This window comes from Balaenoptera acutorostrata, chromosome 13, assembly GCF_949987535.1.
Source record: "Balaenoptera acutorostrata chromosome 13, mBalAcu1.1, whole genome shotgun sequence".
Lineage (NCBI taxonomy): Eukaryota > Metazoa > Chordata > Mammalia > Artiodactyla > Balaenopteridae > Balaenoptera > Balaenoptera acutorostrata.
In genome coordinates, this window is record NC_080076.1 from 65,092,609 (window position 1) to 65,118,247 (window position 25,639).

General features: G+C 47.3%; 1 protein-coding gene across 1 annotated transcript in view; it reads left to right on the forward strand.

Annotated features, from left to right (window-relative positions):
• The window catches only part of LDLRAD4 (low density lipoprotein receptor class A domain containing 4), a 298,933-nt gene that overhangs the window by 182,102 nt on the left and 91,192 nt on the right, over window positions 1-25,639 (forward strand). The window contains 1 exon segment of the mRNA XM_057526646.1: window positions 7,455-7,595. Coding sequence (XP_057382629.1) covers window positions 7,455-7,595 — 141 coding nt within the window.

Consider the following 25,639-nt stretch of genomic DNA (forward strand, 5'->3'; position numbering starts at 1 on the left):
ATTTAGTTTAAGAGCTGGAGGAGAAGCCAGTTTCCTGAGTCTTAGGACAATGGACTGTCTATTCTGTCCTTGGCACCTGTGGCCATGCGCCTCACTAGAGCAGTGCAGGACTCGAGTGAAAGAATGAATGAAAGAGTGGCTTGAGGGGAAGAGTCCCGAGGCTCAGCGGTTGCAGTACCTGAGAATCGATCCCACCCTTTCACCCCTGTGGTTCCCCCTTGGGGTCCAGGTTTGTGCCGTAAACACCTGTGCATCCATCTAGGTGGGTCCTGCAGGCTGGGTGTGGTCCTCATGGCCGTGTACCTGAAACGTGTATGTCACTGGACAGCTTAGAACTCTTGTTGCTGCTCCGTGGAGCTGTAGTGAGCGGGGTGTGCAGGGTTAGTCTTTACAGGTATGCATTAAATGCTCAGGGCTGTGCGGTTACATCCTGTTCAGAGGCCTTTACTTAAAGCCTGTAGATGGAGCACTGGGCCTGGTCCTCAGCAGGGTGTCCAGGGCGCTCCATGACCGCACATCTGGCCCTCAGCCTTACTTCCACATCGTGGGCTGTGGCTCTACGGGACTGGCCCCCCACCCCTCAGAGCTCCCCCAGCAGGTCCTCAGGCGGGAACTGCCAGCTGGTGTGTGTGCTGTTACTGCTGCTCTGCCCGTGGGGGTGTCCCACATGTGCTTCGTGCTGAAATGTGACTGAGACAGTGGGGCTGTAGCTGTATGTCTGGATTTCTGTTTGGATGACGTCGTGGGGAGTTAGGTACTTCATTATGGTGGATTTAGAGTTCTACAAATATTTGGTTTTCACAGAGATTTCCCTCCTTAAAATAGGCTTTTTATTTTCCTGATTATAAAATCATACATAAAACTCACAAGGAACTACAAATTACTAATGATCCCAGCACCCAGAGGTATCATTGTTTGTATTTTGCTCAGCGTCTTTTCAAAGTATTTTCCCATGTGCATTGTATATATTGATACACCTTTTTGTTCCGCAGAGTATTTTAAGGTGGTTCTTACCTGCTTCCAGTACTGTTCTAAGAAGCTAATTGAGAACCCCTCTTCGCATTTTATATACAGAAAAACGCAGAAAAGAATTCATTCATTCAGTGCCTTTAAACATAGAAAAGAAATAGTGCTATTTGCCAATTCAAGTCCTAGAGGACTTTTACTGACTTTTAAAATACCTGATCGTGCTTTGATGAAAGTTGGGTAATTTTTTCAGGCTGCTCTAAAGGATAATTTTAAGACTGGAAGTCTAAAGCCAAAGTACCTTGGACTTTTAAAGGCACATTTTTCACTCATGGTTGTTAGAGAATTTTAGACACATTAAAAATGTTTTCAGCACCATAGTGAGAGCGATAAGCCACATCATAAAATGGATTGAGTTAAAAAAAAATTTATTACTGTCTTTGATGGGAGATTCTTCTCTGTTAATCTTACTATATGGGCAAATGTCCTTTTATCATGTCACAGTCATCTTTCTGGAGGACAACTATGGTTTCAATAGCACCACTTAAGATACGACGACTTTTATTAAGTGCTTGTTAATTTAATTCATTACATAGAATGTAAACCTTCAAATTAAATTCTCCTTTGTTTCAAATTTATGACCGGCAAAGTCAGCACCGTCTTTGAGTGAGGGGAGCACGTTGTTAGTGATGCGCAGTCTTTACGTTTGGCCTTCGGTGTGCTGCTCAGGTCACCGTGTGATGCCAGGTGAGGCACCCACAGTGTCTCAGACCTCTTTCCTCAGATGTGCGTGGAGATCAGTGTTGATGTTATGTGAGATATTGAGTCTCTTACCGGTTACTCAAAATGTATTCCTTGTGTTGAAAAATGTTGCAGAAGAACATGCATTTATCATCCTTCTGCCTTTCACATGCTGTCAAAAGCTGACATTTGAGATGAATAGCCCTAAGGATTAACTTTTCATTTCTGAAGAGTCTCGAAGCTTTATCTTCGTAATTTGCTAAATCGCTACTTTCTGGACCCTGTCATTCTGGCTCCTTCAATAGAAACCAGTCTAATATTCCAGCCTCACAGGAGGTCACACAGGAAAGAACAATCTGAGGAGCCCTTTTCCCTTTTTGGACAAAGTTGGTGTCGAGGTGGCCTCCGTGTTGTTGTACAGTGCTCTGTAATAAGAAGAGTGACTGATCCTCTCAGGTCTGAGAAGCAGGAGAAAGTCTGTTTCTGACTGACTGCAGCACCTCCTGCTGTGGGCCAGCGAGCGCTCGCCGCCGGGCCTCTGGTCTCCACTGGTCCGCGGCAGCCCCTTTGCTTGGAGCTGGGTTTAGTGACTGGTCACTAGAGCTCTCTGCGGTCACAGGTTTCCTCCGTCCCCTGCATTTCTAGGTTCGTGGTTTTTGTCTTTTACTCACTGTTTTCATTTCTGTGCAACTTTGCTTTTATGGTAGATAATATTGTGCCTTGCAGGGGAGTAGGCAGTGTATGAATATATCAATAAAAATATTGTCATCGTGATAGTAGGAAATATAAACTTATATTGGTCGTGGTAAAATTATTTGTGCTAATTTTAGAACCTTATTAGTCCTTCACTTATAGGTCCCTAGCGGCTAAGTTTAGTCTCTGTTATCTACAATGTAAGTATATTAAGAAGGCCCCATTACTGAGAGCAAGTTCTAGATTTAACATCAGAAATGTTGGAGCCAGAATCATTCCCAGTTTTCTGGTGTATGAGTGACGGACATGTGAGCTGAGTGAGCCCATGGTGCTGTATGAACTCTCACAGAAATAGCTGCCATGGACCACTTTGCCTGTTCACAAAAGAGGCTGATTCTACGGTTGTGATGCATTACTTTGTGACTGAGGTCATATCTGTGAAAACTAAGGCTTTAAAAAAGGCATAGGAAAAATTGAAAACAACTTTTTGTTGCCTTTTCCCCCAGCTTTATAGAGATGTGATTGACGCATAACATTGTGTAAGTTTAAGGTGGACGACGTGATTTGACACACGTGTATACTGCAAAATGAAGACCAACAGTGGTTAGCTGACACCTGCATCATGTCACCTAATTACTATTTCTTTTTTTGTGGTGAGAACATTTAAGATTTACTCTTAGCAACTTTCAAGTATCTTTTTTTTTGCCTTTTAACTAATAGAATGTTGACTCTACCAAGTGGATTAACTTTGGCCTCTGAGATGCAGATTTGTTCTCCTGCAAGTCAAGATTGAGTATTTACCCCTGTCCAAGTTTAGTTTTAGAATATTCAAATTGTTAAGCTACTGGTCCTTAAAAATTTTTTTTAATATAGTTTTTTTTTGTGTGTGTAAAAGTTTGGAATTCACAGACCACTCTAGGATATTCCATTTCTTTCCTGCTTTCAGGGCTCTTAAAATTGCTTGTTTTTTTCAAAGGTAATAAAATTCAGAGGTAACAAAGGAAATTCTCGTAATCATTCTTTTCCTTTCTCCTTTTCACATGGTATACTCCAAAATGGTTAGTATTAGTTTGTACCTAATAGGAATGACATTTAGGACAAAAAGTGTTTTTCCCCAAATTCGATAGAAATTGTGGGTGTTAAGTTCCATTACAGGAGGTTTGTTCCCTGACTTTGGGTGAGTCAGGAATTCTCTCATCTGTGACCTGAGAGGGCGGTCCACTGTGTCTCTAGGACCTTCTCAGCGTTGAATTTTATGAATCTGTGACAATTCAAAGTCACTGAAATTCATCAGAAGCTTTATGTAGGAATGTAGAGAAACTAAAGAATTCTCCAAATATGGAGAAAATTCTGTATTACTAAAAGCAAATAAAGTGATCCTAAAATCTATTGCTGATTCTAGATTTTTTTAAATAAAAAATCAAATAGAGAATTATGGCAAAAGGGGATGCCATTTTCTTTACCTAAAAAACCCTGACTTTAAAGAAGAGGAATTATTTAAATATTACAAATTTTAAAATTAAATATATAGCTCTTGCAGGAAAAACTGGTTCCTGGTTGTTGATTCTATATTCTATTCCAATATTATACATCTGAAATCACCATGAATTTGTAACCAAAATGTTTCTGATGTTAACAGTCTTTGATTTCCTTCAACTTCTTGCTTAGCAGGAATACTCAACAAGTTCCACAAAGAATGGACAAGATAAAAGAAAACATTTGGAAAAATTCTTCTGTCTTCTTTCTCTGACTTGTTTTATTTCATTGAGGATGTTTCCTGGCTCTATAGTGTGTCAAAATGTAGTTTGCGGGTCATACCTGTGGTCCCAAAGTTTCTGAAATATCCCATCGACAGTTCAAAGTTATAGCAACCAGGCCCTATATCCAGGAGTCGTCAAAATACCTGCCCATTTTAAGACATTAGTTGTTTTTTTTTTTTAAGTAAATTAGCAAATACCAACTAAACATTCCAATACTAGCTACACAATACTATTAGCTAGAGTGAGGGCTTCATATGAATGAGTTCTCTGCTTCTCATGAGGCAGTGGCTTTTCTTGGCTGCCCATCAGAATCAGTCTAAGGATACCTAGGAACCCCCCACTATCCAGGCCACACCTCACGCCAGGGAGTGCGGTGGTCCAGGCTGGTGTTGAAACATCGGCCCAGGGATTCCATAGGTGGCCATGGTTAGAGCCTCTCGTTTGGGGTTCTTAGTTTGTTTGAACTATCACAATAACCTAGTTATTAGGGACCACCCCTAATGTCTGAACACACTGGGCTTTGGGGTAGAAAGTATGGTAGAGATGGTCTTGCAGGGTGAGTCAGGACTGAGTTGGAAGCCTGCCTCGATTAGTACAGTTAGGTTACCTTGGACAGCCGTTTGACTCTGGTCTGCAGTTTCATTCCAGCTTTAGCATTAATCTTTAACACTTAATAACATTATAGCAGATTTCTAAATATATCAAGAAGCCGAAGTTGGTGCAAAATTTCAATTCAGTTGTTTTGATTCAAGTGGCCATGAGATGGAGAGATTTTTAGTTTGATATTCAGCTAATGACTCAACATTGAGAATATTTAGATATTATGAAATTGAAATTCAGTGGGTTGATGTTGGTATTTCCATTATCTAAGAACTAAAAGCTTGCTAAGCACATCAGTAGCACAAACCTTTTTAATGCATTCTGAGTAATGTTAAGCCTACTTAAGATAAACTGTTTTGAGAACTTTGTTACATACATGTCATCCTCATTACAAATGAATTTTACACATTCATGAAAACAGATTTGGAAACTGAGAGGCAGCAATTAGAGAGCCTGAGACCAGAGATGGAGGATCTGGACACATGTCTGCATTTTGCCATTTATTCGCAGTTTAATTATGGGCAGGTCACTTAATCTGAGTCTTAATTTCCTCATCTGTAAAATGGGAATAATAGTATCAACCCTAATAATTTCACAGGGTTCTTATGAGGCTCAGATGAGGTCATATGTTTATTCAACAAACAGGTGACTCACCAAGGGCCCGTTCCTCGCTGGGCAGCGGTGTCACTGTGAGGGACATAAAGAAGGAAAATGGATCCTCGGAAGGAGTGAGCACGTGTGTTAGTTGCTGCTCACATTTACAAAAGTTCGTGTTGTAGTCCTTTGAAGAGGGCTTGCTCTTTCATCTCTGTGTTTCTGTGTCTCTGGGCTTGGCACTGAACACAGAAGGAGCTAAAATACTGCTTGTGTGAATAACTGAATCACATAATTCATTTCCTTGAAAATATTTTGTTACTCTAGACAGGGTCTCCTTTAAACAAGCTGAGATCAGAGTGAAGTGTGGATGTGGTTTCATTTCTGCGCTCGTTTAAAGTTCCACACGAACTTGAACATGGGAGTTTAACCTGGGATCCTTTCAAACCGCAGTGGTGCTTAACTTTTTACTTGGAGTTTGATTCAGTTTAGGTTAGTGTTCCCTTCTTTCCAGTCACTGTTTCAGCAACATCAGGAGTACTGTTTTTGGCTAATGTCCTTTTCATGTTGGGTAGTAATCCAAACTCCAATATTTCTTTTGGAAAGGAAGATAAATTCTTTCCTTGACATCCATTTTCTCCATTAAGTTAAAAAAAAAAAGTCACTTCATCAATGTAATTTCAAGCAGCTGGATTTGAGTCTGTGCCGCTTATGGCAGCAGAGTTGGGCTTCAGCAGAGCTCCTGCCATGTGGCCTGGTTCACAGTCAGCACACGGAGTTTTCACCTGGACGTTGCAGCCAGTCACCAGCTCTGGATGTGCATTTGGGGGGTGTTCACGTGTGGGTCTGAACTAGGTCAAGGCTTTGGTTGTTGTCTCTTTCTAGACTCTGTTAGGAAGATGTGAACACAGAGAATTGTGATGGCACTTTCATACTGGGTTGCAGAAATACTGAGGATTTAAGTTGTCTCTTTACTGCAGATAAGGGGTTCTCTTTGCAGCCCCTCTGTGTCGTTAGCATAGTGGATGGAGGTCTTGTGTGCTGATGTCTAGCCTTTTATTATTTATTTGAATAATGGAATTTTAGAGTGGAAAGGACCTGCCACCCATGTTCTAGACAGACAAAACCAAGGAGAAATGAAGAGGCTGTGATGGTCAGTGTCAGTGGGGATCCTGGTCACTTTCTGTGAGGTTTTTTCTACTGGCTGCTCACTGAGTGGGATGTCCTGTGTGAATCCCACCAGCTTCTGTGGATGCTCCTAGGGAAAAGCTCTCGGTCAGAATTAGGGTGATAGTCGATGTAAGATATACATAGATGTTTATGCGCCCATGTGTATGTAATTGTGTAATTTCCTTTATCCTTAATTGCTTAAATTTATAGTAATGTGTTAAGTTTGCAAATTTATTTTGTCTTATACAAGTAAATTCCATTTTCAAATACTGATTTGCACAGGTTGCAGACGTCCCATGCTCAGTGAAGCCTACAGGCATTGGGTTGGGCTCCATCCTGTTCTTTAAGTCACTTACAGGGCCCTTGGTACGGATGCTTCTCAGCAGAGGGCACACGTTGTGTTCCCATGTTTTATGTTATAAAGTCAGTGCTGCCCCTGCCTGGTAATAAACCTGGTTCTTCTTAGGCATGAGATGAACGAACACCAGTGAGGTTAAATGTTTTGCCCAGAGCCTCACAACATCCAGTGACAAGTTGGAAATAAAATGTATGAGACTCCTTTTGTCCAGCCTGAGCTCCTGAGTCCTGCTGCCGCCTGGGCTGCTGCTGCACTAGCTCCCTCATCCTTGGTGGCGGGGAAAACCACCAAGGATTTTTTTCAAGCAAAGGAAGAGTCTCATAGTCATGACTTGCTGGGCACATCATGTTACTATTTTGTGGGTCAGAGGCATGGGATGAGTGAGGTATGGCAGGCCCCGAGTGCCCCTGAGCTCTTACCGAAAGAGTCCCTGTCTGCGTTCTGTTCCCTGGGCTCTCCAGGTAGACTGAGTGCCCAGACCATCACGGCACACAGATAGGGAAGGAGAAGTAGCAGCTGAAGAGCATCAGGCTGGCATTGACAACTGCATGCTTTATATTGTGCTTTTTCAGAGTGCAAATTCACCTGCACCAGCGGGCAATGCTTGTATCTTGGTTCACTGGTCTGTAACCAACAGAACGACTGTGGGGACAACAGTGATGAAGAAAACTGTCTCCTGGTGACTGAACATCCACCTCCGGGCATCTTCAGCTGTAAGTCCCTCCCGCTCACCTTGGTATCATTCAGTTGGGTTGTGTTTGGGGATGGTTAGGAGGCAGCGACCTGGGGAAGCGGGAAGGATGTTGTTTTTTGGTTAAGAGAAGAGGTTTGCGTTTTCACAAAGGGAATGTTTTCTTTTAGGATAGAAATATGGTGTGTCTGAGAGTCAGAAGTTCCTTCCACTTTGAGCGGCCTGTGTTTTGGGAGAGGCTTTCTACTGCTTATCTTAGAAGCACTGACTGATCCCAAGAAATAATATATTGACTTAGTATTCTTCATACTGATTTTGTAGAATTTTTTAGAGTAATTTCAAACAATAATTTTAAAATAATTTTAAATAAGCAAAGAAAGGTACATAGAGGGTCCACAATTAAATATGTAATTAAAATAAGAAAATAGAAAAAGTTTATATGGGACTTTTTAAAAAGGTTGCGATTATGTGTTTTTCTATTTGATATTGGATGGAAAGCAACCTGAGTGAGATGTTTCTCTGTGTGAATCCCCAGACTGAGGCTGTGAGCATTTCTTGAACTGGAAGAAGGTGAAATCCGAGTACAAAGTTCATTCATTTTTGATCTCATGGCTTTTATGAAGAGGAAGGAGCAAGAAGGCAGCTTGGAAACACTGCCGAACTTCTTTTAGGGAAAACTTCTCGTAGGGAAGGGGCTTGTTGCCTCCTGTGTTTCCTGGGCTGAGGGAAGTGGGTTGAGGTCACGGATGTTTTACAGCACTGACCCTCGTCAGGGGTCTTCCCACTGAGATCATCTCAGGAAACATGTGGCTTCTCTCCCCACTTTTACTGACATTATTGTGAGAAGTTATATTTGTTTTTATTTACAGATTCTAAAATTTTTGTTCTAGAGATCAGACTACATAATACTGATCCTATAATGTGAAATGGGAGGGGATTTTAAAAGAGAAGCAGTTTTCTCTGTTCCCACTGTGTTTTTATGTTGGGGGAAAGCTGTGAGTTTTAAGCCTGCTACTTCTGCTAAATCGGGAGTCTAATTGTGCTGTCATTTCTGTTGTGTCAGTTTGCATTTTCTTATATTGACCGTTCTTAGAGTCCCATCTCGATACTTTGAGAAGACAGTTTAAGGTGAGCTGTGTGCTTTCTTGGTGTTTAGTCCATGTGCTTCCTCCGGTGATGTTTTCTGCAGTAGCCTTTGTGGTCGTCAACACTGTAATTTGCTCAGTATGCCTGCCTAGACCCAGGGGAGGAAGGGACTCCTCAGTGAGCCATGCCTGCCATAGCCCCGTCCAGCAGCTCTGAGCCTTGTCTGCATGGGGGTCGTGAGGATTAAGCGGGATGGTCCACGGGAAGCGCTTAGAGTCTGGCTGGTACCGAGCACTTGATACAGGCCAGTCAGCCTCAAGCTGGTGTCTTAGAAGGAGAAGAGCAGCGTGGAGGCAACATCTCACTTGTGTTCTCTAGACTTGAGTAACGTACACACTTACACGACAGATGGTGGGTAGGACATCAGGACCCTGCGTGGGGTCTCGCCTGGTCGGAGCTCCTGTGAAAAGCAGGCAGGACACACCTCTGGCCTCTGCCCAGGGGCACTTCCCGGAGGTGTTTCCCCTTCACGTAGGTCCTGCCACTGCCGCAGTCCTGCAGTGTCCCTTCCTCCCAGCTTCTCCCCCTTTCTCATCAGTATTTCCTGGTTTATAAAGCGGATTTCCAGATATCTTTTCTATTCATTTTTAAAAATGTGAACACTTTAATTTTGCTTAGAAGCCAGGTGAAGCAGTTACATCTGTAAATGGCTCAGCGTTGCCCAGGGAGCTCCGAGAGTTTGTATAGTTGATTTACAATGTTGTGTTAATTTCTGCTGTACAGTAAAGTGATTCAGTTGTACATATATATATTCTTTTCCATTATGGTTTCTCACAGGATATTGAATATAGTTCCCTGTGCTGTACAGTAGGACCTTGTTGTTTATCTATTTTATATGTAGTAGTTTGTATCCTAACAGAGGAATCTTAAGATCCTGTTGGCAAACTGTTGGTCCTAGTGTTCAGATGTAACTAGGCTTGTGCCCTTGTAGCCAAAATGGGAGGCTGTTTACAATGTGCTGTCTTTTAAGAAGATTGGGAAGTCAGGAGACACAATGACAAAGGGCAGGATGAGGGCCGTGGCTTCAGGTTAACCTGGGTTCTAGTTCTAGCTTAAGGAAGCAACTAAACCCCTTTAAGGCTTAGTTTCTCTGTCTGCAAAATGAGAATAATTTCTGCCATATAAGGTTGCTATGAGGATTTACATGAAATAACACACATGAAGAGTGCGGTCTGCATCATCATCTCATTGCTGTCTTCGTCCCTGCTTGCCGTGTGGGACGTCTTGGGGAGGGGACCTCCGTGACTGCTGCCGTCTGTCTGCATGGCAGAGCCTCCTTCAGGTGGAGCGTGGGTTCCAGGCATCCACAGGCGTGTTTATCCTCAGAGGTTCTGGGCATTTCCCACCTCCTCTGCCCCTGCAGAAGGCCTGCTGGGGAGCCGCCAGCCGAAGGGGGCTTGCTGGGCCTGGCCCACAGTCCTCGCTCCCCTGCTGGCTCAGGGGCCACTCATCACATAGGGGTTTGCTGTGGCTGCTCTGTCCTCTGTGCTGCTGGAGGGTGATCGGGTACCGAATCACTGCACTCTCCTCCCCTTGGTCTGTCAGGCAAGAGCACAGAGCAAAGGCTGTTCTACTCCCCCTCAGCTGCCCAGCAGGGCTTGGATGCTCTCCACTTGGGAGGGGGTCTGCAGGGCCCACCAGCCTGCGGCTGCAGCAGGCATACCTCTGTTGGGGGCGCCACTTACTCCCTGCCTTGGGAACTTGGAATATTACAGGACTTCTTATCTATAGACTGATGCATTATAAGAAAACAAAGAGTGCTTTCTCCTTATTCCTGTCTAAGAACAAGAGTCATTTACTTGATCTGCTTTGTACTCAAGTAAGGGAAACACTCAGTGTTCTGCTTTTTGATTGCACTTAGGTTCAAGCAGGGTGGAATCAGTTTTCTGCCTGTGTTGCTGGCTGTGGGCATGCGCCCTGGCTCAGGTGTCTTGGTCCTCTCTCTCATTTCATATTTGCTAAAATTTAGAGTGAATTAAGGTTAGAAAGAAAATGTCACTGTCATTTGTGAAGGCAGCAGTGCTAATGATAATAGAAGCCCTATACTACTAGGGCTATAGCCCTACTATAGTAGCTGTAAGAAACTTTTCCTTCCCGAGTGGTCTCACTGCTTCTCTGCCTTGCTGATCCGTGGCCTGAGGCGAGGCCCTGCACAGATGTGGGGACGGGGCTGTGCTGAGTGTTTCACGAGGAAAGCGTCTTGCTGGTTCATCTTTTTACAGAAGAGGGAAATGCTGTGGCCAGCTTTTTCCCATGTCTTTTCTCTTTCTCCATCAAAACATTGTACTTCTGAGGGACTTCCCTGGTGGCGCAGTGGTTAAGAATCCACCTGCCAATGCAGGGGACACAGGTTTGAGCCCTGGTCCAGGAAGATCCCACATGCCGCGGAGCAACTAAGCCCGTGCACCACAACTGCTGAGCCTGCGCTCTAGAGCCCGTGTGCCACAACTACTGAAGCCCGCGCACCCAGAGCCTGTGCTCCGCAACAAGAGAAGCCACCACAATGAGAAGCCCGTGTACCGCAACGAAGAGTAGTCCCTGCTCGCAGCAACTAGAGAAAGCCCGTGCGCAGCAACAAAGACCCAATGCAGCCAAAAAAAAAAAAAAAAAGTACTTCTGAGCACTAAAAATACAAATTATGCGAAAAAATTATTATTTATACAAATAAAATTACGCAAATTATTATATTTACAGATACGGTTTGTATGTGCCTTCTTTGGTCATTGTACCAAGCATTCTGAGGAATGCAGGACAACAGATCCTGTTATCAAGGTGCTTGACAGTCAGCTTGGGGAACCGAAAGACACTCGTACAAAGACGACTCAGCATGAACACAGGCTACCAAGCCGAGTGGTCCCAGCAATTTGTGGTCCAGGAGTCCACAGAGAACTGTTCTGCTGGGACGTGGTCACGGTGGCTTCGCAGAGGAGGCGTGCCGGGTGTCAGGGCCAAGGACGGTGGAGTGTGGGTGAGCGAGGCCTTGGCGGGTGGCTAGAGGCAGAGAGCGAGCCGGTCATGCCACACCTCCCGCCCTTGTCACTGAAGGGACGGACCTCGGGTCCCCAGCTGCACAGCCTGCCTGTTGCCTGTGTTGCTGGCCCTGCCCCCTGGGCTTTGGCTCCACAAACCCACTACCCTTTGAAGCCCCTGTGCCACATCTTGGTGGCGGGAGCAGCTTCTCTGGCTTCTGAGAAACAGGCATTGAGCAGCCTTGGAGGAACCATGTGCTTTGAAGGCGTTGGCAAGAGCAAGCCTTCCTCAGTCACTGCTCAGGAGTCATGCCCTGGAGCTGGGGAGCACAGAGGGGGTCCCTGTGACAGCTTCACCTCCAGTGAATGAGGGGGTCCGATATGGGGGGGGTGGGAGGAGAGGGTGGCACTCTCACCGTTACTGGTGGCTCTTTGCTTCTTTCTTCATTGGTGGCCAAGTAATCCTGAATCTCAAAGTCAGATGAGCTGATGCTAATAAAGTTCCCCGATTCAGCCAGGATTTTAACTTCAGGACTTTTCAGAAGGAAACTTTTTTTGCCCAGGGCTGTTTAGGGTAATAACAACCAAATAAGATAAATTCAGCACGTTAAAATCTGAGCTGAGTGTCTTTCTTCCCAAACCAGCTCTCCAGCTCTTCCCACCTTCGTCAGTTTTTTCCAAAGGGACTGGCACTCTCCTTGTCACCGAGCTGTGCTCCCCTGTGCCCATGTCTGGCTGTCTGCTCCCCACCTCCCCAGGACTTTATTCCTTCATCCACTCACTCAGCTTTGTCGAGATAGAGTTGACACACAGCACTGTGTGAGTTCAAGGTGTCAGCATGACATCTTGAGTCGCGTACAGTGTACAGAGACATCCGCACAGCGAGTCACTGAACATCAGCAGTGTGTATTTGGGACCATGTTCGTAACCATGTAGAAACCTATTCACAACCAGGCTTCACAGAGACCGGACCTTTATTTTTTCTGTTTATTTCATTAGCGATAATTCTCTAATAACATTCATATTCCTCCAGCTGTCTTATAAATTGTTTTGTTCTGTTTACAGTTTGTTTGAAGCAGGATCCAAAGGGGCCCTAAGTGTTGTTCCAGGATGCTGTGCTGTCCCCTGAGGAGTGTTTCCTGTCTGCGCCACACCCCCCCCCCCGCCCCCGCCGTGATCTGGGTGGAAGGTCTGGACTGTCTGGTGGCAGTGTCTCACGCTCCAGATTGTGCCCTGCTTCCCCAGGACGTGTGCTCACCGCCCCTCAGGCTTCCTGTCTGTCAGTGGTCAGGTCTCCAAGTTTTGGGAGGCTCAGGTGTGAATGAAGCCACTCTGAGGTCCTGCTGTCCACATCGGGGGGCTCGTCCTGTTATGTGATTATCATCAGTCATTGGGGGGTTGCAAAGCAGTCATGACCTAATTCTGCCCTTTTTTCTCCATTTACTAGTTTTACTAGTTTTCTCCATTTACTCCATTTATACTTCTATAAAGAGAAACTCCCATTTACTATGTGATTACCAGGAAGTAGATCTCATAGTGCATCAGTTTTCTTAATAATGAGAAGGTTCCCTCTAGCGCTTCAGAGGTGATCAGTGTCATTCTGAACGGATAAATTAAAATGTCTAGTTGTGTACACAGAACCTTTTTAGGAACAACCTCTACTGCACTTGGGTGTGACCAGCTCCCAGGTTTTGTCACCGAGTCCAAGCTCGCTCTGCTTACCGCATGACAGGCCAGTAAATTGGGAGACGAGGTGTTGAGGCAAGGAATACAACTTTATTCGGACAGCCAGCAGACAGAGAAGATGACAGACTAGTGTGTCCGAAAAACCATCTTATCGGGGTTTGGATGCCAGTTTTCTTTCATAGAACAGAGAGAGGGAAGAGATGAGGAAGTAAAGTAAAAAGGCCATAAGTTTTGCAAATATCCCCTGAATGTCCAGCCTTGGGGAGGGGATGTGTTAATTTCTTCTTTCTTGCAGCCATCTACAGGTGGACAGGGTCCGAATGCTTCCCTGAACAAAGGCACTTTGGTTTAACATTCAGGCAGAGGGGCAGGGTTCCCTGAGGCAGGCCACTGTGTATAGACAGTATCCTTTTTTTTTTTTTTTTAACATCTTTATTGGAGTATAATTGCTTTACAATGGTGTGTTAGTTTCTGCTTTATAACAAAGTGAATCAGCTATACATATACATATATCCCCCCATATCTCTTCCCTCTTGTATCTCCCTCCCTCTCACCCTCCTTATCCCACCCCTCTAGGTCGTCACAAAGCACCAACCTGATCTCCCTGTGCTATGCGGCTGCTTCCCACTAGCTATCTATTTTACATTTGGTAGTGTATATGTCCATGCCACTCTCTCACTTTGTCCCAGCTTACCCTTCCCCCTCCCCATGTCCTCAAGTCCATTCTCTAGTAGGTCTGCTAGACAGTATCCTTTTAGTGAACAAAAGCAGCGGGCAGCAAAGGTTAAAGTAAAAGAAACAGATCCAAGATGGAGTCAGGATTGGCTCCTCCCTGTTACAGTTTTATCTAGGATTCTGTGATTCTCAGTGGCCTGTTTAACTTCAAGGAAGTGAGACTCCAGGAGTGCAGGGTCCTGTCCCCCAGCACCAGGGGTCTCACCAGCCGCTCTGTCACCTCCCCTGGCTGATCCTTCCTTCTCCTCCAGGCCCCTCACCTTCACCTTCCTCCCTCTGACTTCCCCAAGTGCCTTCTGACCGCCCTGTGCCTCTGAGCCCACTGCCTGCTGCTGCATCGGCCTCGTAGACCCAAGGGCAGCATAGCCTCTGTTAGGGAGGGCCCCCAGCAGCCCTCAGGTCCTGCTGTTCCGGGGTGGAGCCCTCCCCTGCCCTCCCCTGCGCTTGCCCTGGCCGGGCCTGCCCTGGCCCTTTCCCTCCCGGCGCAGCTCAGCTCGCCCCCACCCGCCCTCTCCAACCCCTTCTTACTCACCACTGCTCTCCCCTGGCCACTTTTGCTGGGTTGCTTGTTCACGGCCAGATCCCAAGGATTTTTTTTTTTTTTTTCCCATTTCTTCTCTTTCTGGCCTTTTCTCCTTAGTCGGTAAGGTTGATCATCCCCTCTTTGAGATTCTCCGTTCCCTTAGGGTCCAGGTCTCCCTGGACACCTCCAGCTGCTCCTTCTCTGTGGCGGCTCCTCTGTCCGCCAGGTTCCAGCCTGGTCCTTGCCCTTGTCTGTGGAATTCTAGACACCACTTGGCATCAAAGCCACGCCCATATTCTTATCTCCAGCTCAGACGAAGTATCCAACTCTGCTCGTAAGGCTTCTCCCAAACCTCCAACTCCTGAGCATTCAAAGCTGAACCAGTTATTTCTTCCTCCACCCCCAGACCAGGCAGTTGTTTTGGTATTTTCTTTCTTAGTCTTTTGCCAGTTACATCAGGTTGGTCACTTTCCTGATCCCCTATCCCTTGCCAGAAATAATTTCTCCTGCTTGGAACTCTACAACATCTTGTGTCCCTCTTAAGGTGTTGACTGTTCTGCTTCATCATCACATGTGGACAAGAATGATTTCAGGTGTTAAGCTCTTTGAAGACAGGAGCTATGCTCACATCTTTGGAAGCCCTGACACTCCTCACGTAGCACGGACTGTACATGTCGGCACTTGAAAAGGATCTGTTGAATTGAATTGACATTTTTCCTTCTTCTGCTACTTCCCAGCAAGCTGTCAGCATGGCCCTTAGTTGAACAGTGACTACAAGGGTTTCAGCTGTAGCCTTAGTGCCTCCCATAGTGCGTGGCATATATAGTATACATTGCATGGCATATATAGTATACAGTGTGTGGCGTATACAGTATACAGTGAGTGGCCCTATAAATATGTGCTGAGTGAATGGATGAATGTGATTTTTTTTTTTTACTTTATGTTTTTTCAGTTGGCTATATATCTATCTTTAAACAGCTTTTGTGGTATAATTGACACACAGGGAAAGTGCACATATTTAGCAATTACAGTTTGGTAAGTTTTACATAGGAATATACCCATGAAACCATCACAAATTAACCATGGTGTGTCCATCTGCCCAACATGTTTGTCACTCCCCTGTGGTCCCTTCCTGTCTTACCTTCCTGTCTGCACCCCAGGCGACCACTGATGGATTGGTGTCTCTATAGATTGGCTTGTATTTTCTAGAGTTTATATAACTGGAATCATAATGTGTGCACTCTTCTGTTTGGCTTCTTTCATCCAGCATAATTATTTTGATTTTCCTCTGTGTTATATGCATCAATAGTTTAGAGATTATGTAGAATTGCTATTATTTCTTCTTCAAATATTTTATAAGATACACCATTGAAGCCATCTGGGCTTAGGGTTTTCTTTGTACAAATGCTTTTAACTGCAAATTTAATTTCTATATTAGCTATAGGGCTCTGTTCCTACTTGATAAGCTTTTTAAAAATTAAAGAAAATTTTTTTATGCAAGTATAGTTGGTTTACAATATTGTGTTAGTTTCAGGTGTACAGCATAGTGAGTCAGTATTTTTGCAGATTATTGAATGTGATTATTTTTGAAAACTCAAGTTGCACCAGAGGATGAAAAACAACTTGTGTTTTGCATGGCCTAGTGCCCTGCCAGTAGACCTGGAGGGTGAGAATACTTATTCAGCCCTGGCAGCCTGCGTGATAGGACACAGAGAGAGGGGACGTAAGGTCTTTTCCCCAAATTGTCTGTCATTACGGTGTATATTGGTTACCGCCAACACCCAAACTCACTGGAGTATGTCCCTACTCTAGTTGGGATTCATTCTGTGGCCAGCAGTGTGGCAGGATGCCCTGTGCTCTACTGGGGTCTTGGTTTCCCAGTGCAGAGCCCCTGGGAGACAAGCCCTCCTGGGGCACAGGAAGGGCTGGTTTGTGCAGGGCCCAGAGGAGACTTGACTAGATTAGGTGTGCGTGTGCTGGCACGTGTGGGTGTGCTGCCTGTCGCGTCAGTGACCTGGTCAGTCTACCAGCGCAGGTCCCGCTTCCTGCCAGTGTGTCCCCGGGACCGACTTTGTGCTGCTGCTGGCTGTGCTGTAAACAACCCTGCAAACGGTGCCGGGCCTGCAGTTTGTTCGAACTAGAAAGTCCAAGATGAGGCCCTGAGTTACAGTCCGCAGTCCCCACTCACTGATCGTGGCTTTAGGGAAGTTGCTTAACCTCCTTATACCTTGATTTTTCTCCTTTGTGAAACGAAGACAATAATAGTATTGGTATCTCCCTCAAAGGATTGTTCTAAGGATTTAGTAAAATAGTTTAGGTAAAGCAGTTAGAATAATGCCTTGCACGTAGTAAGTTGCAGGCACCATGTCTCTTCACCCGAAAATACTTAAATGTGTATTTCCTAAGAAAAAGACATTCTCGTCCATAACCATAGTATAGTTACCAAAGCCCAGAAAATGTAACGTTGACACAGTACTACTTTCTGACAGACAGTCCACATTAAACTCTTGCTGTTGCCCTCAGTCTTGTCTTTCGAAGTAGTTCGTGTTTCTCAGCAAAGGCCCCGTGGAAGAGTAGCCCGAGTGCTGCTGCGGAGGGCGCTGTGCTGGGCCAGCCCTCCACTCCTTCCCCATCTTAAATGTTGACAGCCGGGCGCCAGGACGCACCAGCCGGGGCTTCACCCACTGCTGCTTCCCACTCATCTCATCACCACTTACCGAAGGCAAAGCAGCAACGTGGCTGTGCTTCTCTGATGATTAGCGGTGCAAGGAGTTTATCTGAAGGCCTGTGGCTTCTTAGGATGGGGATGAGGTGGGCAGAGAGCTGCCATTTGCTGAGTGCCGGCTGTTTACATGCATCATGTCATTTATCTCAAAACCTAGAAATCTAGAAAGGTTGCATAGGGAACAGTGCTCAGAGAGGTTAAGTAATTTATTCAGGGTCACCCAGCTAGAACATGTTGAAGCGAGGAACTAAATTCAGGCTGTGGTTTTTGTTTGCTTGTTTTTGCTTCTAGGTGTTTGTTTTTTGTTTTTTCATGATATTTTTTTAGTAGGATAAGGAGTTACGCATCAGTTTTTAAAGGTTTGTAGGGTGGAGATCAAACAAACAGTGTATTATTATGAAGGCCCATAGAAGTGAGGGCTCCAAGAGCAATTGTTTATATGGCAGTTTTTAATTGATATATAGACGATGGTAATCTTCGTTTCATCCTGGATTTTCAAGTAGCTTCCAAAATATTAACCCAGGATCCCTACTGTATCAGGGATCATTGGTTTTGTTGAGTTCCTTCAGGTTTCCTCTACAAATTGATGGAGTAATTAATCCCTTCTTCAGTTCCTCCCGGCTGTGTCCTATATATATGTGACCTGCAGGAAGTCAGTTCCCCTTTCCGTTTTCCTTTCTCATCAGGAGGGTGGAAATGTGAACACGGGAGCTGGTGGGATCCAGTGAACAGGGTGCCTCCCTTTCTGCCACTGCTTACTCCCCTTCACCTGCTGTGAGCACAGAGCCCCCCCTTGGCCAGACGTGGGCTGTTAGCCCTGTACCCCTGATGCCTCGCCAGGTCTTGTGAGCTCTGTGGCCCCTCCAGATGCCCTCAGTGGATCACACTCTGATGTGGCATCCTCAGGGAGGGTGGGATGGTCTCCCAGTGTTGTGTTGCCCCAGGGCAGGGATTTGGTGGGGTGGCTCCTGCCTCCATCAAGGCCAGTAGTAGAGGCCGCTCGCCTTGAACCAAGCTGTTCTGCACAGCAGTGTGTGTTCTTTTGACAGGGCTGCCCACCCCTTTTTCAACTTAAAAAAAGAATCCATGGCAAAACAATTACTGGCTTGTGTGTAAATGACCCAGGATGGCATTTAAACAAGGTCAGGGTGCAGCAGCTTCCCCGCTGCCCACAGAGGGGCAGGCTCACCCTCCTCCTTCATGCCAGAAGGGCCCCTCCCCGCCCACCCCTTTGGTTTGTGCCTCTGTTTCTCCAAGACGGTTTTCTGTCAATTAAAATCTTGTAAGGTCTTGGAAGGCAACTCTGCCTTTTCAAATAAACAAAGGCAGAGAACAAATGGGAGGGAGTTTCAGTAAACCCTAGGCTTCCTTTCCTCCTGCTGTGACACTAAATTTACTGGATAAAAACAACCTCTTAGATTTACATTTTGATTCTGTTACTGCTTTCATGTGTATGGGGCTGTCCCACTTCAGATGAAATTTATCCACTTCTTTAAATATTTAGTAGTCTAGCGTGGATGTTAATGAAAGTCTGGCAGTGCTATTTTGAGAACTGCAACAATGATAGTAATTTTCAGTGTCAGATTCCTGCTTTGCAAAGGGAGAGCTGGAGGGAGGCACGGCTTCAGTTCTAATAGAGTTTGCCGTCCGCGGGCCTGCCAGACAGATGGGTCATGAATACTGTCTAGACGGCCCTGCCTGAGCGGAGCCCTGTCTCTGAGGACACGCACTGAGACGCCGGCTTAAGTAACGGGAAAGTCAGGGCAGGCCCTCGTGTAATCAGACAGAAATCAATGCGAGCCTGCTTCCTGGGGGAGGGGGATGCGGTGTCGGGGGAGAGAAGAGGCCTTCTCTTTCGGATCAGTTTTCGTACAAACTCAATATCAGGCATTAGGGAGAGCGTGAAGGGAGAGGTGTAAGTGGATGGTGCTGTTGATTTAGACTGTGCTCCGCTGCTGCAGGATGCCGAGTGATCTCACCCAGACACGCCCTGCCCTGGACGGTGGGACGCAGACGAGGGACCAGATTGGTCGTGTGTGTTGCTGAGCCTGGTGCTGCTCCGGTTGACACCATGTGTCCTGACTGTTCATTTCCAGGGTTTAGCTTCTTAATTAGGGAGGGTTTTAGAGACTCACCTGGCATGCTTTCTTTTCTGATGAATCTCTGAGAACTTTCCAGAGCTGGCTCTTGTGACCGGCCACTCTGCTAATGGTGCTGGAGGCAGGGAGGTGGAGCCCTCGTGAGCACCCACTCGGCTGCACCCTGGGACACGGCACCTTCCGATGGTCGCTTTACTCAGTGTTTCCCCAGTGCCAGGAGTGGGGTTTATGTGACATAAGTAGTGACTTTCTACCCACAAAAACTCACATCTGAATGGGGTGGGGGCGGGGTGGGTCTGTGCTCTCAGGATGAAGTTATGGGGGAGGGGCACTGACAGGCGGAGCAGATGCAGCTCAGCTGGGAGGGGCCTCATTGTTGGACTCCACGTCCTTAGTCATGTATTTGCCTCAGAAAAATTACCCAAAAGGGTCTGCAGTAAAGCTTGGAAGGGACCCTCTTTGAGGAACTGCAGAAATAGAGCTGAGATTAAGTCATCACAGCATGTGTCCTGTCCTGCAGAAGGTACCCTCCCGCAGGCCCAACCTCGGAATCAGCCACCCGGCTTGGAGCTCTTTTAGTTACGTCTCAGAGCAGACGCCAGTGTAGGCTTTTGGTTTGGAAAAACCTCCCAGGAACCTAAGTTTAGCAATAATCATTTTTTCACTCCTTCATCCATTCTTGTCATGTCCTAAGAGCTAACAGCAGCGGGAAAGCTAGGTGGTCTTTGCTTTGTCCTGCCTGGAAAGAAAAAGGAAATCAAAGATGAAAACTAATCATGAAGCACACGATCCCTGGAAAAGAAGGAATGAGCTCTTGTGTTCAGGAGCTGGAGCCACAGGCAGCAAGCGAGCCGACCTCCCAGAGTGGCTCTTAGAAGTGTCTTCTGGGTCGTCCTGAAGGCATAGCCATCTCTCAGAGAAGCTTCACCCTTCCCTGAATCTCTTGCCTGCCGTCCCGTCAGCTACATGTAGGGCATAAATTCTCCCCGCTTTGGACAAGCTGCAAGGAGCGCTCATTGTGGCATCTGGGTGCCACGTGGGGTGTGATGCCAGCTGACGACAGCCTGGGTGTCTGGAGAGTGAACCGCAACACCTCTTGATTCTGTTCACGTCATCAGAGGAGCAGAACGTCGTCTGCCCGTGTCAGGGGCCCCCGAGATTTCCTGGGGGGACTTGGCTGGAACAGTGAGGTGTGGTTCCCCTCTTTGGGAAGAGGCCCCACCCTCACATTGGCAGTACCTGTTTCCGAAGGGATGCCTGGGCGTGTTGCCTCCTTATCTTTATCCCTTCACCTTCACTGGGGCTTCTGGGCTTCCTTTATTCACTTATTCTAAAAAATGGGAGAAAAAGGAACTTGAGCTAACCTCTGACCCTTTTCTCCTTAGATCCCTGGGGGAACCCAGGTGTTGTTCCTGGGAACGTGCTCAGACCGGCAGCCTCTCCAGCCATCAGGGTTGGAAGCAGGCGGCTCTCCCTGTCTTGGGAAGTGCGGGCGGCTGAGCCAGGCAAGGACAGTGATATACCTTCTGCGACTTGATTCAGGTCTATGTCTGTGACTTGATATAGTTTCCACAGAAGGACAACCAAGAAAATGCAGCCCCTTCCTGTTTTGTGTGCTTGGATGATAGAATTGCCGAGTGTCGTCTGCTTCTTGCGGAGGGGACTTGCATGAATCCAAGTTCTTAAAGGCCAGTCTGACCTTAAAAAATGGAGAGGGTTTTAAAGATGTCCCAGGGCACCTGCAGCCCCACAAGGCCGCAGGAGCCATGGCTGCTGCCTCCTCAGGCCCTTGTGGCTCTGTGTTCGTTCTCATGTCAGGACATTTAACCTGGAGTAACAGGGACTGATGGACAGTGCAGGTAGCTCCTCCCAGAAAAACCAGGTGCCAGGACTGATTAATTTTCAGAACAGGACAGGGGGCTGGAGAGTGCTCTAGAGAAAATGTGTTTGGGGTGGTTACTTGTAGAAAATGGTACCCTAAGTAGTAGCAACACATCCTTTTGAGGGTGTATTTCGTGGAGAGTATTTTTGTGAGTGTTGAGCATGTGATGGGCACAGGGTGCAGAGTATGGGGGCGGGGGGCAGGGATACAGGATGTGGTCTCCATCTAGTGGTAAACTGGTGCCCTTGAGAAGATCCATAGAGGTTTGGGGCAATTTCTCCAGTGCCAGGTGTGGGACAGCACTGGCGCGTGGATGCCCAAGGCAGACCCATCCTGGGTGGGGGCCTTGGAGAACTCTCTTTCCTGAGCAGCCTGGCAGGTGGGGGAATGGTCAGGAAAAGCCAGCTTGCTTGGAGGTCAGGGCTGATTTTAAGGAGCATTACTAGAAAGGTAGATTGGGGCCAGATTACAGAAAGCCAGGATGTCGGGCCAAGTAGTTTTTATTCTCTATTCTGAAGGAAGTCATTGAAGGTTTTTGAGTAGGAGAGTGAGGCTGTGAGACAAGGCAGTTATACCCATGCAGGTCCTGAGAGAGCACCTAGCTCTGAGCCCCACCTTATAGGCAAGGGAACCATATAGACGGAGAACAGAGGGGGAGCCCCTGGAAGGACCCTGCCTTGTCCACAGAGCAGGTGGCCTTCAGGTGAACTCGAAGTCGCCATCTGAGACACTACAGGGAAGGTAAAGCGGGGAGGGGTCTGGCTTTTCAACAGGTTTTGAAAAGAGTCTTATTGCTGTGATTGTTATGATTATGTAAAAAAAGAAAAAAAAAGTTTGAAGGAATGGGTGTGAAAACACATGAGGAGTTGAATAGATAGGTAGTCAGAGCTGCCCCAGGTAGGAGGGGTCCCCCCCCCACCAGCCCGCCCCCATTCGGGGGTCTCACTGCTGGGGAGGGAGGGAGGGGAGTGTGGTTATTTCAGGGCGGATGCCGTGGAGTGGAGTCACTGGAGGGTGATCCAGCCTCCGAGGGGAGAGGCCTGATCCCGGGAGACTCGGGCAGATGCTCAGCTCATGGGCTGGGGGGACGAGCGGAGCCATCAGAGAGCTGGGGTCTGGGGTCTGCGGTTACCAGTCAGCCAGGGCTGGGAGTTGAAGAAACACAGAACAGTCAAAAGTCTTGGTTGTACTTTGCAGCTTGCTTTAAATTTTTTAAAACATCAGCTTTATTGAGGTATAGTTGACAAAATTGTAAGATGTTTAATGTGTACATTGTGGTGATTTGATATATGTACACACTGTGAAAGGATTCCCGCCACCTAGTAAATTATCACATCTATCGCCTCACATATTTACCGCTTTTGTCCCTTTTTTTTTTTTTTTTGGTGAGAATATCTAAGTTCACTACTCTTATCAAAAATTTCATTTGTACAACAGTGTTGCCACCTGTAGTCACCGTGTTGTACGGTAGGTCCTCAGACCTTGTTCATCTTACAGCCGGATGTCTGTTTCCTTTACCAGTTAGTTCCTCCCTGTTCCCCTCCTAACTCCTGGGGGCTGTGTGTGTGCACGCATGTGTGTGAGCGTGTGTCACAGGGTTTTACTGTGTGTGAATGTAACATTTGAATAACAGCAGGGGCTGTATTTGAGGAAAAATACAGGGTCCAGTTCTTTCCCTTTGGAAACAAGTGATGATGGACTTTGTTTCGCTGCTGCCGTGTGTTCAAGTGCCCACATCATGGAGGTGAGGAGGCCTGGGAGTTGTTGCAGTGTGACACGGTATCATGGTGTTACCTGGGAACTTTGGGTGTGACGTTTGCAAGGGGAAGGACCCTTAACGATATTTGTTTTGGAGGCCCAGCACTGAAACTTGTTTTTATCGTGGATGACGATAGATTTGTGCGTTGCTCCTGTCACACGAGTGGCTTAGAATCAGAGTCAGAGGCTCTGTCTGCTACTCTGGGCAGTGACCTTAGTTCGTTACCACCTTGGGCCTGGGTTTTCTCCACCTGCTGGCAGGGAAAACGATTGTGATCCCTGGAGTCCCCGTGGCTCAAAAAAGCACCTGAATCAGTGACTTTACTTCTGTTATTAACTTAAATGAGATAAATATTGGACACAACATTTATCCAGAAGAGGTGTTTCTTTGTAAATCATGTGATTATTTTCAGGTGTTTGCTGGAAGTCACCAGGCAGACAGCGTTTCCCGGTGTCACACGAGTGCCTCCCTTTGCCGCTCGCTCCGGCCATCGTCACCGGGTCTGCCTTTCCCACAGTGACCCTTGTCATCACTCTCCAGCCCCTGCCCCCAGTGTTCCTGTGTAATCTGTTCACGGGGGACAGTCAGGACGCAGTGTGTGAATCCAGTCTGGCTCCTAGCTGCACACTGGCGGAGATGGAAATCTGTGATCGCAGCAGTGAAATAACGCTCAAGCCACGGGGGCTCGGGGCTGCTGCGGCTCGAATGTGGCCGAGCAGGAGGGCGCCACTCCTGCCCCGCGTTGGGTGGTGGGTTCTGTTTACGTGGCGGTGGTCTCTGAAAGGGACCGCCCAGCTCCTTGATGAGCTGTGCTGCCTTTCTGGGACTACGGAGACAGAAGAGCCCCTTAGTATGACTGTTGGGGCTGAAGGCAGTTGACGGGGAGGAGAGATGTTTGCAGTGGCGACAGGAGGTGGCCTTTTGATCAAATAGATCAGATTCTGTCCTGTTCATGGTTGATGTTTCTCTAGATGACATGTTGACCTGAGCTCTAGAAAGAGGTTCTAAATGTGTCACGTAAATGCGCAAAAGAATTCCAGTATACCAAGTTTAAAGGGATGATTTAAATGCCTTACAGTAAATTAAATATATAGAATTTTGAATTTCTGCCTTACAGTTTTGTCCTGGCTCATATTACCCAATGACTCCATTCTGTTCATAATCTTGAACACCAAGATGCACCCTCCCCTATTGGCTTGCTTTCACTTTGCAGTAGTCTAAGTCAGGTGAAAGACACTGAGTGAGTGGGCGACAGCCAGGGCTTGTCTGCTGAGATCGCTGGGTCTTTCCAAATTAGAGGATGGCTGTCTCTGCGGGGAGCGTGCAGGAGCCCACCTGGCCCTCCCCAGAGCTCACCTGAGCCTCAGGGCCTGGCACCTGGCAGAGATGAGGTGGGCAGGGTGCCGCATGCATGGCATTCAGGGCTCGGGCATACCTGCTGGAGAGTGAGGAAGCCCTGCATTCGTACAGCAGTCCTGAGGCCACAGCTACAGTCACGATCACCTGTGGGTCACTCGTCCATTCATCAGGTATTCCTCTTGGTGCACTTTGCAGGCACGCACAGGGCATGGAAACTCGCAGGTATCCCGTCAGTGTTTAGTGAGTGGGTTCGTGTGCACCCGTCACTGTGCTGGGCGATCCAGATTCTGTTAGACTTGGTGGTCCTCACCTGCAGAGGATAGAAAGTAGACTGATGCTGGGTTACCTGCGCGCGCACGCGCACACACACACACACACACGCACGCACGTGCACACACACACACACACACACACACCCCAGAGCGGAGCCGGGCGGAGGACCCTTCAGCTGCTGTGCGTCCTGGCTCCAGGACCCGGATTTCTATCCGAGCAGGACGCAGGCAGAGAGCCTGGAGTCTCCCAGCTTTTCGAGGGCCCATGCAAATATCGGAAACGGGGGAAAAATGATACTGCCCCACGAGAGGAGAAGAAAGGTGCAAAATGGAAATGAACATGTGTAACGAAAGGTCACAGGACTCAGCAGCACATCGACTAGTCAACCCCAGCCACCGTCTCCCATGGGATGTGGTGCGGCCCCCGAAGGTGCTGGTGTGGCCCCGGGCAGCCTGCAGTGCCACCTGCTCCCTAGGGAGGAGCTGCCCAGCCCCTCTGGGCGGGAGTCCAGGCTTCTGCACAGCTCCACCTTCCCAGGAAGGTGTCCTGGGTCCCAGCACCCAGCCCGGCCCAGGCACACACCAGGGGATGGGAGAAGGTGCCCCTTCACCTGAAGAGCAGGGCCGGAGAGGGGCCACTGCCAGCCTGGGTCTGTGCTGGGAGCCAGCTCTCCTGGAGCATCTCTCTACAGGGAGCCCCACCTGGAGTCAAGTCACTACTGTAGTTGAGGAAACTTATTTACAGGGCTCTGCTGTGTGTGGGAAACTCATCGTGGATCCTGGTCAGAGCCCAGGCACCCCTTCTCCAGGCTCTCCTCACACATCTTCCCAGTGATTTGGGAGGATGTTTTGCTACAACACGTCTAGTTTTCTGCTTCCTACCTTCCTGCACCAGAGTTAAACTTCAAAAC